Source organism: Triturus cristatus, chromosome 4_2 (genome assembly GCF_964204655.1).
Source record: "Triturus cristatus chromosome 4_2, aTriCri1.1, whole genome shotgun sequence".
Taxonomy (NCBI): domain Eukaryota; kingdom Metazoa; phylum Chordata; class Amphibia; order Caudata; family Salamandridae; genus Triturus; species Triturus cristatus.
The window spans coordinates 781,630,938-781,645,089 of NC_140586.1; the positions used below are offsets into that span (position 1 = coordinate 781,630,938).

General features: G+C 43.7%; 1 protein-coding gene across 1 annotated transcript in view; it reads right to left on the minus strand.

Moving 5' to 3' along the window:
- The window catches only part of LOC146835039 (cytochrome P450 4B1-like), a 393,192-nt gene that overhangs the window by 132,324 nt on the left and 246,716 nt on the right, over positions 1–14,152 (minus strand). The window contains exon 6 of the mRNA XM_085602700.1: positions 7,956–8,107. Within this exon, the coding sequence (XP_085458826.1) occupies positions 7,956–8,107 (152 nt within the window). The remainder of the gene's footprint in view (positions 1–7,955; positions 8,108–14,152) is intronic.

A 14,152-nucleotide genomic window follows, 5' to 3' on the forward strand; every position in this document is an offset into this window, starting at 1 on the left:
CTTCACATTTAAGCCATTTTGTGAACCATCTGTAAATCTGGTCTCAGATTCATTACAAAGTGAGAGTCAATCTGATGCCCACATTTTTGTTTATATTGGATCAGTAGATCTGCTTGATCTGGTATTTAGAGTTGAAAGGACCTGGAGGAGCTGGGGAAGGCAAGCAGCTGCGGGTAGGGTTAGGTAGTGTAGCCTCCCATACCCGCTGATCACATCTTCTAACTGTAACCTGCCGCAAATAGTCATGTGGCATTTAAATTCACAGTGAATTTTGTCACAATTATCTGCGGCTTAGTGGCAGTTTTAGTGGTTTTTGCTGCCTCACATAATAAACAAAAGACACACAGATGATGGATGGAATGCAGTGCAAATGAAACATTCGGGAAACATCATTTACATCGCAGTGTTTACACCGCAATACCTTTACAACGCAGGTATTACTACGCAACAAAGAGAAAACCGAGATGAAAAAGAACCAGGACTGAGACAAAGAGGCAGGAAGTGAAGCGGCAGGAAGTGAAGCAACACTGGGTAGAATCAAGACCAGACAGTCCTAGTATTGGCCAATTCCATCCTTTGCCGCATGCTTCTAAGAAAAGGTCCCTGCACTTATTTTTTTCCATTTAATTATTTTACAAACCAGTCATTTTTTGCAAAAGGTTCAAACTTGCAGTTCTATAGAACTACATAAAGTATTTGATCTGGGTTTGCTGCAAGTTTGAACTTTTTGCAAGAAATTACTGGTGAGAATTTAAGAATGCCATTATAGTTGTTTATGTTTAATTCATGTGTTTAATGTATTGTCGTTTATTTTATGTCTCAACAATGTAAAGTATAGTGTTGAAACCAAAAGTGTTTTCTCATTCTCAGATGTCTATTAAAAAATAAATTCATATGCATCAAATTGTTAAATCAATAACCAGGACCAAAGAATCAAATTTGGTTCATTTGTCTAAATAATTCACAGTACTATATGTGGTGGCTAGGTCTCTTCTCGTTCACTTAATGTACTGTGGCACTGTGGAAACTAGTCTGTTTACAGTGCCTTGGGTACTGTGAAAGGTGTCTGGCGATGGAGCTTTACATGTCGGGCGTGGGGTACTGGCCTGCCTATGATGGTCTATAGTGCTTTGTATAATTCTCACTTCATGCCAGTGTCCCACCCAGAATCACTTTATGATGAGGGAACTGTGGAACTGGCGTGGGTCTGGTGCTGATCCTACTGGAGAAGTGTGGGCAATGGAGCTGGAGGTGGTGCCTTACGCGCTTGGACAATACTTACCCAGTTACGGTGCTTTGCGTAATATTGGAATATTGGCCCAGAGAGCGTGCGTTTCATAATGGGGTTGTAAGGAGACTGTCCTATACATGTTGCTGTTCATAAATATGAGATTGCTTCGCTTACTTGCTCCATGTGGATCCTGGCCTGGCTGGGATGTTTCTTTCTATCATGCACTTGAATCTAAAGTTAAGAGATGATATAATCCCCTTGAGCAACAGGTCTGGCACACTAAACAGAGGCTTGGCACATGGAATTGCTCCCTAACCCAATCAGAAGTACTGGCCTAGTTCAGTATGTATGGTCCCATTGGTGGACTTGGCTATAGAGCAGAAAGTTAGAATACCTAAATGGCAACGGGCATCCAAACCTTTGACTACATGGCATCTGCCCTGGCATACGTGCAGTGCACAGGCAGATCATATTATCAGTTCTGATGACGAGCGCCAGTACAAAGAGGAGCAGGACAGTGACAGCCAAGCGCTACAAATCTTGCAGGGTCTGGGCAGGAGGACCAGGAGCAAGAAGAGGGTCACCAGAACTAGGAAGACCAGGATTAGGGAAGAGAGATCAGGGGGACTAGGGGGACCAGGAGGACGAGAACCAGGAGCATGGCGATGAGCATGTGGAGGAGGCTGTCAATGTGAGATTCTAGGCCACACCTTTAGTTACAGAAGGCATGCCTGATGTAAATAGTTTTTGATATGCATCTGAAGGCACATCCCATTTAGTCGCTGCTCCTACTCAGCCCATTGAAAGCCAATGTAAGCTAATGTTGAGGAACTTTACCCTTTTTGCCACAGTTCCCCAACTTCACCACAGTGGTGCTTCACTTCACCCCCATGTTCAAATGTACTCAATTTGTCCTTGGAAACTGCAAACCCGGGCTTCAGTCCGGGCAAACTGAGGTAGGCTCAGGTAGCTGAAATTATAAATACAGGGGATGTTAATAAATAACTACATAGGGTGCGGTCTCATAACGCCGCTCTAAAATGTTGCTTACCCCAACTACTCCTCAGATTCCACTTTTAACATTCTCGTTTCAGACTCATAATGTTGTTCTCTGTGCACTACCTCAAGTTTGAGGTTAACCTGGTGACATGAAAAATGTTCACTGTAACACCATTGTGAGAAGTCGGCCTGGAATATGATGTCCACTAATTAAAGTGGGCACCCTGTACCAGTCCAAACAACCCTTATGGTGATTTAAGAGGTCAAAGATAACCTTAGAAAGCTATCCAAGTGGTAGCTGTGGAGAGCAGCCTTCAGAAGGCTTAGTCTTAAAGGAATGTTAAGCAGCTTGTTTTACCAAAATGCAACCTTATTGTATTGGTTAAATGAAAGGAGAACCACACAGTAGTTATAAAAATATGTATTTATTATTACAACACACTCTAAATACCTCACAGTATCTGCTACACATAGATAAACACAAAGCACACAATACTGTAACACAGAAACAAAGGTAAGTAGCACTACTACACAGTGGGCTCCAGGGGGAGACCAAATAAACTAAATTTGTGGTATGAGAACCACAACTCTAATCAAGACAGCATCTAGAGGATGTAGAATCGCTGGGACCCCAAGGAACCACCCAAGGTGAGAAAACAAGGACTCCACGGAGGACGGGAAACACGACCGTGGGCGTCGTACAATTCTATGGGAGTGTCACGGTTGCAGTTATGAAGTTTAAGGACCCTTTCCAGTGGATTACAACGAAGCCCTTTGGGTCATAGGAGGTTCAAGAGCCAACCCACCCGTAGATACCATAGTACCAGAGTCCCTATCCCAGGGAAGCCCGGTGCATAGGGCTGAAATGGTGTCGGAAACAGCTGTCGATCTCAATGGAAGACTTCAAGGAAATGCCACTGCGGGAAAGAAGAAAAGTGTCAGTTGGAATCCAAACGTGTAATCTTATCGAAGAGTACCTCAAAGCAGAGGGGGCAGAGTCTGGGTCACTCCGGAGTGACAAGGGGCTCTGTAGACGAATGCCCACCGATGACGGGTGCTTCAGGTGCGTTGAGGGAGTGCTTGACTCTGCAGCCGCCGGGACCAGGAAACATCGAGGACAACCAGGAGACAGATTCGAGCTGTCCCACAGAGGATGTCGAGTGCTGAGGGGTCGGTGTCCAGCTGGTGCACCAACAAGCCTTGGCGGCAGCAGCCCAGGAAGATCGTCAAGAAAGGTTACAGTTCGGTTCAGCAAGGTCCAGAAGACTCAAACACAGGAGTCAGGGCAGGCCTGGAGCAACCCACGGAGGTAAGAAATTGCAGCTCTTCATTGTGTGTGACTGGACCAGGCTGGTGCCACGGATATCATGGTGCACCAGATGTTGTGACCAGATTGTCTAGTAGTGCAACCAATATCAGCGTGCACTGGATGTTGTGCCTCATTTTGAGGGAGGTGCCGATATTTCAACTCTTTCTTATGCGACCAAGACAGTCTGGTCATCGCACAACAGATGAAGTCTGGATTGCCTGGGAACAACTCCGATCAACGTGTACCTGATGGGGAGCCCCTTCCTTCCAAGAGGGCCCCCACCCGCCCTGCTTCACTCTTCATTTCAGGCTTGTTCCTCTGCTGGCCTCATCGCGGCAGACCAATAGCTCTCTTCTCACCTGCCTTTCCCAACAACATCGTGGTGCCATGAGTATCACCTGGCTGGGGGCCTGAATGGTTAGAGTGATTGTCTGCACTGGAGGAACACTTGCGAGAACGATCGGTAGTGGGTCAAGCTACTTTGTGCACCCCCGTGCTTTGTGGAACTGGTCTGGTGCCAGAGGGCCCTTGGGGACCTCTTTTATGTAACCGACTATTGCCCTCAGCCAGTTCCTGCTCCCCATCCTGTGGGTAAACTTCAAATGGCTGTCTAACTCTTTTGCTGACTGCCTCCTAATTGACCTTGCTACCCTGGCTAAGAGGGACTTCGGCCGTGTGTCTTCAATCACGGAGGTGTAGGTTAGTCGGGGTGAGTTGGAGGGAGGTTTAGGATCTTAGGCTCTGAAAGATAAACCCAAATAACCTGTTGGGCATTAGTGACATCGCATTAGGTTCCTACTTGTGTTCCGTAAGGACTTGCCGGATATCTGTTGCACTGCAAAATGGTGCTAAGTGAGTAAGTGACTGACTACCTGCCTGTGGGAGCGACAGTGGGCGAACTGCCTATCATTCACAACGCTGGCTGGTGGTCTGTCAAGTTCATTGATTTCTTGTTAGAAAAGGTATTACGTTTGATATCGATTTTGCTCGTGCAGCCTCAGCCCACAGTGCTGCTAAAAAGTGGTGTACATCGTTTTTATATTGTTTTGACCTGGGGTGCATAGCCTAACTTTGTGGAATTGATTTATAATACTAGTTGGGGTGGAGAACCTATTTCACCGCATATGGGGGCTGGGGGGGGGGTGTAGGATTAACTCATTACCATGTGTGCATCTTGCTCTTGCCATTTTAATATGGCTGGGCATTGTACTGCTAGAAATAATTCCAAATGCGATGTATGCCCAGAAGTACATGATGTTCATGTTATGTTGATTATTAAGGGTGTGTTGAATATAAACATTGACATACATCACATGTGAAATCTCTTTTGTGAGGCTCCAAGTAATTATTTGAGTGAGTGCTGTGCCAATGCTTTACACATTGCCTCTGCAGAAGCCTGACTGCTCAGTGCCAAGCTACCCAAGGGTGAGCCCAGGTTATACACTAACGGCAGCGGTAGGTTCTGCCTGGCTGGGAGATTGCCTCAGTCAATCAAAAAGTGCTGGTTCCTACAAGGAGATTCGTTTTTTTTCTGGAAACACCACCGGTTTTCCATGCACATTCTAACTCTCAATGTTTCTGCTTCTAGGATGAGTAATGCAACATATTGCATTTTAAATAAAATCATTTATTTTTTATTTTTTAAATGCTGACACTTTTTCTTAAAGGAAATAGGTCTGTATTTAAAAATACAAGTTTTTTTGTTTATTTCAGAGCTGGCAGTGGCCCTAGGGACCACTACCTACTCCCCAACAAACTTTTTTTTTCTTCCTTTTTTAAACATTCACTAAGAGGATGTGGCCCCAGGGGGGCCCTTGCCATTTGCAAAAGGGACAAGACTTCATTTGAGGTATTGGTAAAATGTCAATATTTTGCACCCAGATGTCGGTTGCAAAATATTGGTACATACATTAACAAATCACGAATTGGTACACCCCAAACTCCCGAATTGCGTTTGATTATGGGTTCCTGGACCTTTTTGGGGATTTGATAACATATTACTGAATGAGTTTAGTAAATAATAAAAATCCCTCTTGTAGTTGCAAAGCCTGTGATTTTGCGAATTGCAGGCATTGTGAACACCAAATGGCTTTGTACATCAGGCCCAAAGTGATGCTTGGACATGGGTTGACACATGGTACTGTTCTAGGGTTGAGCGATGTGTGTTTTTCCTATGATAAGTACCTCGGAGATGTGAGCGGCATAGAGGGTTTTGCATATACAATTTTCCAAAGAAAATTAGAATATAGACTCCAATCTTCCATCTGTTCATGGGACACTTAAGTCTGAAAGTGTACAAATAGGAGCCTGCAGGGTGTTTACTGGGTGGGTCTCCAAAAGAGCTGATATCCTCCTTCTGTGACCTTGTCTATTGTAGCAATGGACTCCAATCTTTGGTATAATAGATCACGCTTTACAGTTTCAGCCTTTGATGCATGTTTTCCCTTTATTCAGAAGAGTCTGAACTCAAGGGATGGCAGGCTGCTCCACTGCAGACTCCTATCAACCCTCTTGAAGGACTGTGCAGGTCTAAGGCTTAAGGTGTCCTTTTAGAATGTGCAGTATGCTACTCCTTTCTGTTGTGTGACCTGCCTCATGAATGAGGAGGTAGGTCAGATGGCAACCCATTATGATTCAGGACTGTGAATTGATCTATTCATATATGGTTGGGGTTGCAAAATTCCTTTCAATTCTCAAAATGTTGGAGTGTAATTTTATGACCACTTTTTGCAAATGGAAATTCCGTACAGCAGGTCCCAAGTCCCTTAATTACTGGGGCTAGCATAGTGAACTAAAGTTGGTTACGTTTTTAATTCAACTTCATATCCAGAATGCAAGCAAACATGATAAAGCTGAAAAAGCAGCACTGAGTAAACGATAGAGACAGTACACCATGTGACGTAGGATGAGCCACTGTCAGAAGGCCAACCCGTGATCAGGAGACTGGTGTGAATGTCATACATGTCTGGTCCTGGGCCACCAGAAGCAGGAAAGCCCCATCTCCTGAACAATTGCAACCGAGACAGGGTAGTAAGAGGAGTCCAACACCTCTCATCCCACTTCGGTAAAACCACTAGGAGATTGTCCTCAGGAACTCCACAATGGGCAATATTCTGTGGAGAAACTGACTACAATGCAGAATAGGCAAGGAGGACTGTGTTACTGTATCCAGCATCCTTCCTCCCATGGCCAACATTGGCAAGGCTTCAAGGGAGAAACACAAGAAGCAGGCATCAGAAAACACTCGAATAAATCCAGTGTTCCTTTACGTAAGCGGCAAGGAACAGTCCCTCACCAAAACAGATGCCCAAACTTCATATTAACCCAGTAAAACAAGAAAGTAGGCAACATGCAGCCAAGTCTTCCCTTCCATAGGCCAGCAGTAGGCAATGGCCTCTCGCCCAGGCTGGAAATGTATCGCAATGTTCAGAATACCTGTAGGTCCATTCATATCACTAGGCCTAACAGAAGCAAAAACAACAAAGAAGGAGAACTCTGATGAGGGCACAGCAATGAATTTGTCACAGGAAGGGCATGAAAATAGGAGTTGTGGTTGGCTGCCTTCTATATTTAACCCCTTCGACGCTCATGACGGAACGGTTCCGTCATGAGCGTCGGTTGAGCTGTGCTCATGACGGAACCGTTCCGTCATGACCACGCCCGCGCAAGCAACGGTCAGCACCGCGGGGGAATCCGCCCCGCATGGAAGGGGTTATAGTGCCTGAAGTAGGGATGGTAGAGCCTCTTCCTTGTTAGGGACCAGGGCATTTTGTTTTAGGTGACCATTGGGGTGCCTGTCTGGGAGTTGTTCACAACTCTTTTTATTAAGGACTAGGATGATGAAGTGGTTGACCGGGCAAGATCAGATCTGTGAAAGTAGTTCTCCACAGGGATTACAACAGCGGCCCCAAAGCATAGCCAGTTGTGATCAGGACGAAGTAGATGTAAAGGTCTACTTACAGGAAAGGATGCGTGTTATTTAGAAACGCAAACAATCAGAATGCCATCCACGCACAAACACTTGTTTGCCCCCATTTGTTGCCATGCCAACAAGAAGCTTACGTTTTAATTCGTTACCAGGATAAACCACTATTCACTCCTCTCTAACGGTGCATTCCCTTACTTGAGTAGAGTTTGATTAACATGTGCATGGAAACCTGAAAAATACTCCTAGAAGAATGGAATTAAAACATGTGCTAAGGGAACCTACACTAGGAATTTCATAATAAGGTTAGGTAATCATATTGGGTCTTTTCTGTCGAAGTGGATCATTCTACCCTCCTTGGTCATTAAACTGTCAAATACTTGTCAAACACCTTTCTGTGGATTCCACATTTGTCAATCTTTCACATTTAAACATAACCACCTTATTATACATTAATTCCCAACAAGCCTACAAACGTGGACTTACGGTACCTGTATGATGATGTGCTAATTTGCACGCCTTCCGGAAGCGGTATCCATGTGGGCTGAGGTAGTAAATGAGATCATTGTGATAAGGGAAACACCGGAGCCGTAAATTTGTTAGGTAGGAGAGATCACAGACTGCATTGATATAGGAGGTGTCACTAGAGGAAACGGAGAGGAGATTACAGATGATACTCTTCATGTTTGCAAACCATGATTTAGTGCAATGAGTTTTAGGCTCTTCACTGGAATGGCTATGTATTCTAAAAACAGCGCTTTGAGGCCCAATCTTACTTGGACTATGCTACTAGAATTTGGAACTTACGCCCTCCTGCTCTCCACAATACTACTTCTCATGCAATTGCCTTTTGAACATTACTGCCCGCCTTTAACAATTAATGCTTGCATACACTATGACCTACCTCTGCTACTTCTTTCTCTTTCTTTACTACTCATTTCTTGCACTTGGTGCTTCTTGTCCTCTCTTGCTTGGTTTATCCTTTCTACATTCTTTTTAAGCATGTTGCTTCTCTCTTCCCCCTTATATGTATATATCCTTTAGCAGGACTCTTTACCTAGCTCTGGGGCTTCTTTTGTATGAAGATTTTGTGGCAATACCGTTGTGATTAATGCATCTATCACTGGCATATAACTTTAGTATTTTCTCACACTTCCAAATTAATCCTTCTGTATCATCTCCCTGCTGTTTTTACTATACAGCTTTAACTATCATTATCTCTTCAATGCTCCTTTTTTTCTTTTTTTTTTTTTTTTTAAATAATTGTTGACTTCTGTTACTGTTCACTTGCAACTTGGTATTTAACTGTAAAGCACCGTAACACCCTTGGGAGATGTTTGCGCTACATAAATCCTTAAAAACATACATGAAAAGTATGGAATTGTGGCAATAACCATTGATTTTGCATCAATCATCGCAATAAGCTAAACGTAAAGTTTTAGGTTAACTGGAGTGCTAATCTATGATCATATATAAATGAGCTGCATTAGACATGGCCCTTTGTGCAGGTTTCTCCCCAAACCTTTTGCCTCCTATTTTTCTGGCCCGGTTTGTGTTGGCGAGAGGACTCTGGTCACTTTACCACAGCTGATCAGTGCTGAAGTGCATATGCTCTGTTTTACTTGTAATTTTGATTGGCTATCAATTATTGGCATATGTGATTTACTGGTAAGTGCCTAGTAAAGTGTATGGTGTGTGCCAGGGCCTGTAAATCAAATGCTACTAGTGGGCTTGCAGCACTTGTTGTGCCACCCACATGAGCAGCCCTGTAAATGTATCTCCTACCTGCCACTGCAGTGTCAGTATTTGCAGTTGTAAACTGCCATGTTGACCTGGCAAGTGCACCCACTTGCCAGGCCCTAACCTTCACTTTTCTTGCATGCAAGGCACCCCTCAGGGATGCCCAAGATACACCCATGGGCTAGGTCAGTGTATGTGAAAGGTAGGACTTGTGCTGGTGTGTTTTACATGTTCTAATATTGAAACACTGTTTTGCTTTTCACTACTGAAAGGCTGTCTGTCCCAGAGGTTAACATTGGAGTTGCCTCGTAACATTTCACAAGTGTATCTTGCCATTGGGACAAGATAGAGAAATGGAGTTTAGGCTATCTGAACTCAAAAGTTAATAACATCTTTTAGTGAAGGTGGTTTTTAAATTGTGTGTTTGAAAAAAATGTCTGTTTTAGAAAGTGGGCATTTTCTTGCTTTACTATTCTGTGTGCCTCTGCCCGTTTGTGTATTCACTGTTTGGTCTTGGGGTGACAGGAGCTAGGGATGTGCATTCACTCTAGACAGTCACAAGGGGGTTGAGGTGTGTCCTGCTTTGCCTGGGTGACTCATCACCTGGGTGAATAGACTGGTCTGCATTCAGAGCGGTGGGAGGAGTTTCGCTAACACCTGAATAGGCTGCGTCTCCTTTGCATAATGCAGTCTCTACACCCTGTGGGCAAGCTGGGCCAAGGAGGACAGAACTGATTTGGACTGAGCTCAGAAACTCTGAAGCAAAGAGAACAATGAGAAAATGGGGTATAAGGAAAAGTATGGGACCTTAAACCAAAGGTTTTTACTTCTGGAAAGAAGAGAACCCTCCCCAGAAGAACAGCTGAAGAGCTGTGTGAGGAGCGCTGCCTTTTCTGTGTGAAGGGTGGGTTGGCCTGCAGTTGCTGCTTCCGTCTGTGGCAGAGGAAAAGGACTGACTCTCTTTGCCCTGCAGTGGTATCCTGGTTGGGAAGAATTTCCAAGGGCTTGTGTGTGCTTGCGTCCTGTTGGAAGTCTCAGGGAAATAGACTTTCAGAAAGATCCTACCTATATCTAAAAAGAACCTGCCTGGGAGGAGAGGTGGAGAAGCTGTGGGAGGAGCACACCCCTGGCGTGTGTGTGGTAGGAAGGCCTGCAGTTGCTGCTCTTGCCTGGAGCAGGAGAAGGACTGGACTGTTCCTCACTTTTTTTTCTTTTTTTAAAGGAAAGCCTGCAGGAGCACTGTGTTTCGCCAGCCCATCGCTTGGCGCCTGCAGTATGGCTTGGCGAGCACTTAATTTACATATAGGAGCACAGTAAGCGTTACTTACTGCCCCCCAGGGAATTTCCTGCAGCGCATGGTGGGTGCTGTATGCAGTGGGGCATTAGGGGTGTTCCGGCAGGTAGATCTGCTACCACCATTGCCTTAGGTAAGCCGCTGAGGGGCCGTAGCCTGGTGTGAAGAGGGGGCAGCAAAAGAAGGCCACTAATTCCCCCAGCCCTGAGGTCACACCTCAAGAACCTTCCTTAGTGCAGCCCTGGTAAGCCAAAGGAATCAAGACCAGCAGAGGTTGCCGAAGTGGGCGTAGAAGCGGGTTTGAGTCAGCCTGCTGGCCCTGGAAAGGAAAGAGGGGGTGCTTGGTTTGCAGCTACACTGCTGGAATGAGGCAGCTGCCTTTCAGAACATGAAGCTGAAGGGTACCCAGTGAGGTCACCCCACTGGCTCTGGCGGTGTGTGTGTGTGTGTGTGTGTGTGACTCCCCTCCCACACCAAGCTGCAACCTAACTCCACAACTGGTGGCAACACGGGGGAGTCCTCGACAGAGGCCCCCCGAATGAGAACTTGCTGCACCTGAGGAAACCTACATTACAGTATTCCTGGTTGTAGGCGTGCAAGCTCTCCTGCGGCCTACGCATTACATCAGCAAGCCATCTGTTTGGTGGCAGCCAGACTCACTAGGATTATCCCAACCCTGCTAATAGGAGCTCAGGGGTTCCGGCCCATAGGTTGTCACTGTTGCTTTGGGGGTTATGATGCTCACAAGTACTGAGAGTAATGCCTGCTAATTTATGGATTCTGTTCCCGATCTAACAGCTGTACAGTGATGGTGTACAGTGTTGTTTTCAGGATGCTTTCCTCACATGTGCACCCTATGAGTATTTACTTTATTTGCACTACCTATGATGTTATGACAGTTGCCTGGTTGTCAAAGTGATTTATGGTGTATGTGATTGTGGTCTCTGTGTTTTATATACAATATATGTGATATTTTTATATAACATGGTGTGGAATCTCTGTTGCGGTGGGTGTACTGTGTCATTGGTGGGTGGGTGTGGGTGTTTTGCACAAATGCTTTACACATTGCCTCTGGGATAGGTCTTGTTATTCTGCCAAGCAACCAAGGCAGTGAGCAGGGGTTATCTTGGGTGTGTAATGCCCTTACCCGGACTAGAGTGGTGGGGTCTGCCTGACTTAGATGCACGCCTCGCCTACCAGAAACCCCATTTCTAACACGCTGGAACTAAGTAGTGCCACTTTACATGCTGTGTCTATTCATTCACCTACATGTTCTCTTATTTTACAATCAGGTGCTCGTAACTGTCCTCAGTTTCTTTTTAGAAGTTCTTGATATAAATAATTATTATGTTTGTTTTTCTATTATTCTTACAGATGAAATTTAGGGAGAAGGAGGTCGAGCGAAAATGTGCATAAACTGTTGCACCTGCCAGCAGGGCAATTTAGGTGGATACTTTTAGTGATACATTTCCCATTGAATAACCAGATTACTGCTTTCTTTTTGGCACATTTATTTGCACTCAAAAACAGTTGGTTACCTCTAGCTGAATGATGAGCAGAAAACCTATGCGTAACATTAAAGAAGTGGTTAACATTCGGCATCCTAATGTCACTTTGCGGTCATGCCGACAACCTATAATACTTCATACAGAAACCATATGGCTGGCATAATTGCAAACAGCTGAGTATAGTAAAATAGATCATAGATGCAAACATGAAGGTATTAAAATATGCCATGCATACAAATATAATGGAACATGTTAAAGCATAAGATATATATATGTACATATAACAGAAAATGTTAAAACGTAACCTATATCAACATATGACAAAACAGAAAATAAAAAAACATGTATTATTTTTTCCCCCTTTTCCCCAATTCCTGGAATTATTTTCCCCGATTGGATGTTCCAGTGGCATTATTCAGGAAATCTCTTGTAACTTAAAAGGTAATAACGCTTGTTACCACAACACAATGGGAACACTTAAGCAATACTAGTTGACATGTTGCGGCTTGACACCTACCTGGACCTATATATACAATATGCAAAATAAGTTGTATATAATAAGTACCATAAAGGCAATATACAGCACACATACTACAACATATCATATGGGATCTGGTGGCTGTGGACTATTCATCTACTTCAGAGGTTGATAAAATGAATATTCTAGAGTTGGGTAACCAATATCTGTTTTTCAATGTCCAGATAGCTGTGGGTAAACATGAACTTTACAAATACACTTTTAAATATTATATTAAACATACAGCACACACTTTGTACAATAGATATCATATAGCATACAGATATTTTACAACATACATTCCATACATTCATAATATTGAATTACATATAACTCAAAGTTCAGTAAGAAATGTCATCTCTACTACATAGATTCTACTCTTCCAAGTGAAAGTAATGTGATGAGGTACTTTCTCAAATAGACCATGGAAGTCGAATTAGCAAAATACCAGGGGTATCAGCAGTGACATCACACACCCTCTAACCCCATTGAAATCACAGTAGGTGTTATCATATAACATCGGACTCTGACTCTTCCTAGGAAGTGATGTCACATGATCTTAACCATGATGAAATCACAAATTACTTTGCTAAAGCTCCATTAAAATTGCATGATTCAGCAACACAGAGAATTGTGTATTTTAGATACCATCTATATTTTAATTAGAGTACTGATATAATGTGTCAAGGGGGAATCACTCGTTTATTTTGTCTTACATGAAAGATTGTGTTCGTTTGAGGGGGGTGGGAGGGGGAGGGAGGGTGCAGTGCCAAAACATGCAGAACACTGGGAATCTGAATTATTTATATCACAAAATGCCATGACATAGTTGTCCAATAATGTATCTCTCAATGAAAAATGTACTGAAATCATAGTAAAAAATAAAAAAACAATAGTGGCTATGTTCACCTAAAAAAATAGATGTTGACCATGGCCTATTCACAAAGGTAAATTCATTTACAAACATAAGTTTACAAGGATTCAAAGGGGTTCCTGGCAGACCTAAGCTTCACGGATGTGTAGTGTTGAGCTTTCCTTAGCCATAAATCCCAGTTAAGGGTTGGGACTGAGGGCAGTCCTGGGTGTTTTAAGGCTTGGTTTGCCTTTGAAGTTGGTGGACGCCCGTAAAATATAACCTTTATTGTCATACACAGACTCTTACCACTCCCCTTTCCAATCTGGAAAGGTTCATATTTTTACTTCACCAAAGTGCTGGTGTAAATCCCTTTCCCAGGTTTGGAAGCGAGCAAAAAAGTACATTTGCAAAAAAGAAATCCAAGCCCCATGTGTGGAGTTGTCCGCCAGGGTCAGCGCCATATAGGGGCCATGGATCGCAAGCTTGGAAATCATGCGATTTCTCATGGAATCCACAGTCAGACCTGCACCAAGCACAGCTTTCTATGTGGATCCCAATCAGCATTCGGGAATTTAAAAAAAGGAGTAAAACTAGACGTGGAAGTAGATTGACAAATAGAAGTGCAGTGTTACTACTATAAGCCCCCATAAATTGAATATTAACTATGCTATTTGTGTAACTCATTCCTTATTGGTAAATGCATTGTGATTAAAGATGGCTTGTAACCCATTATCACACATGAAGAGTACATATAATATTTCATGTATTTGCAA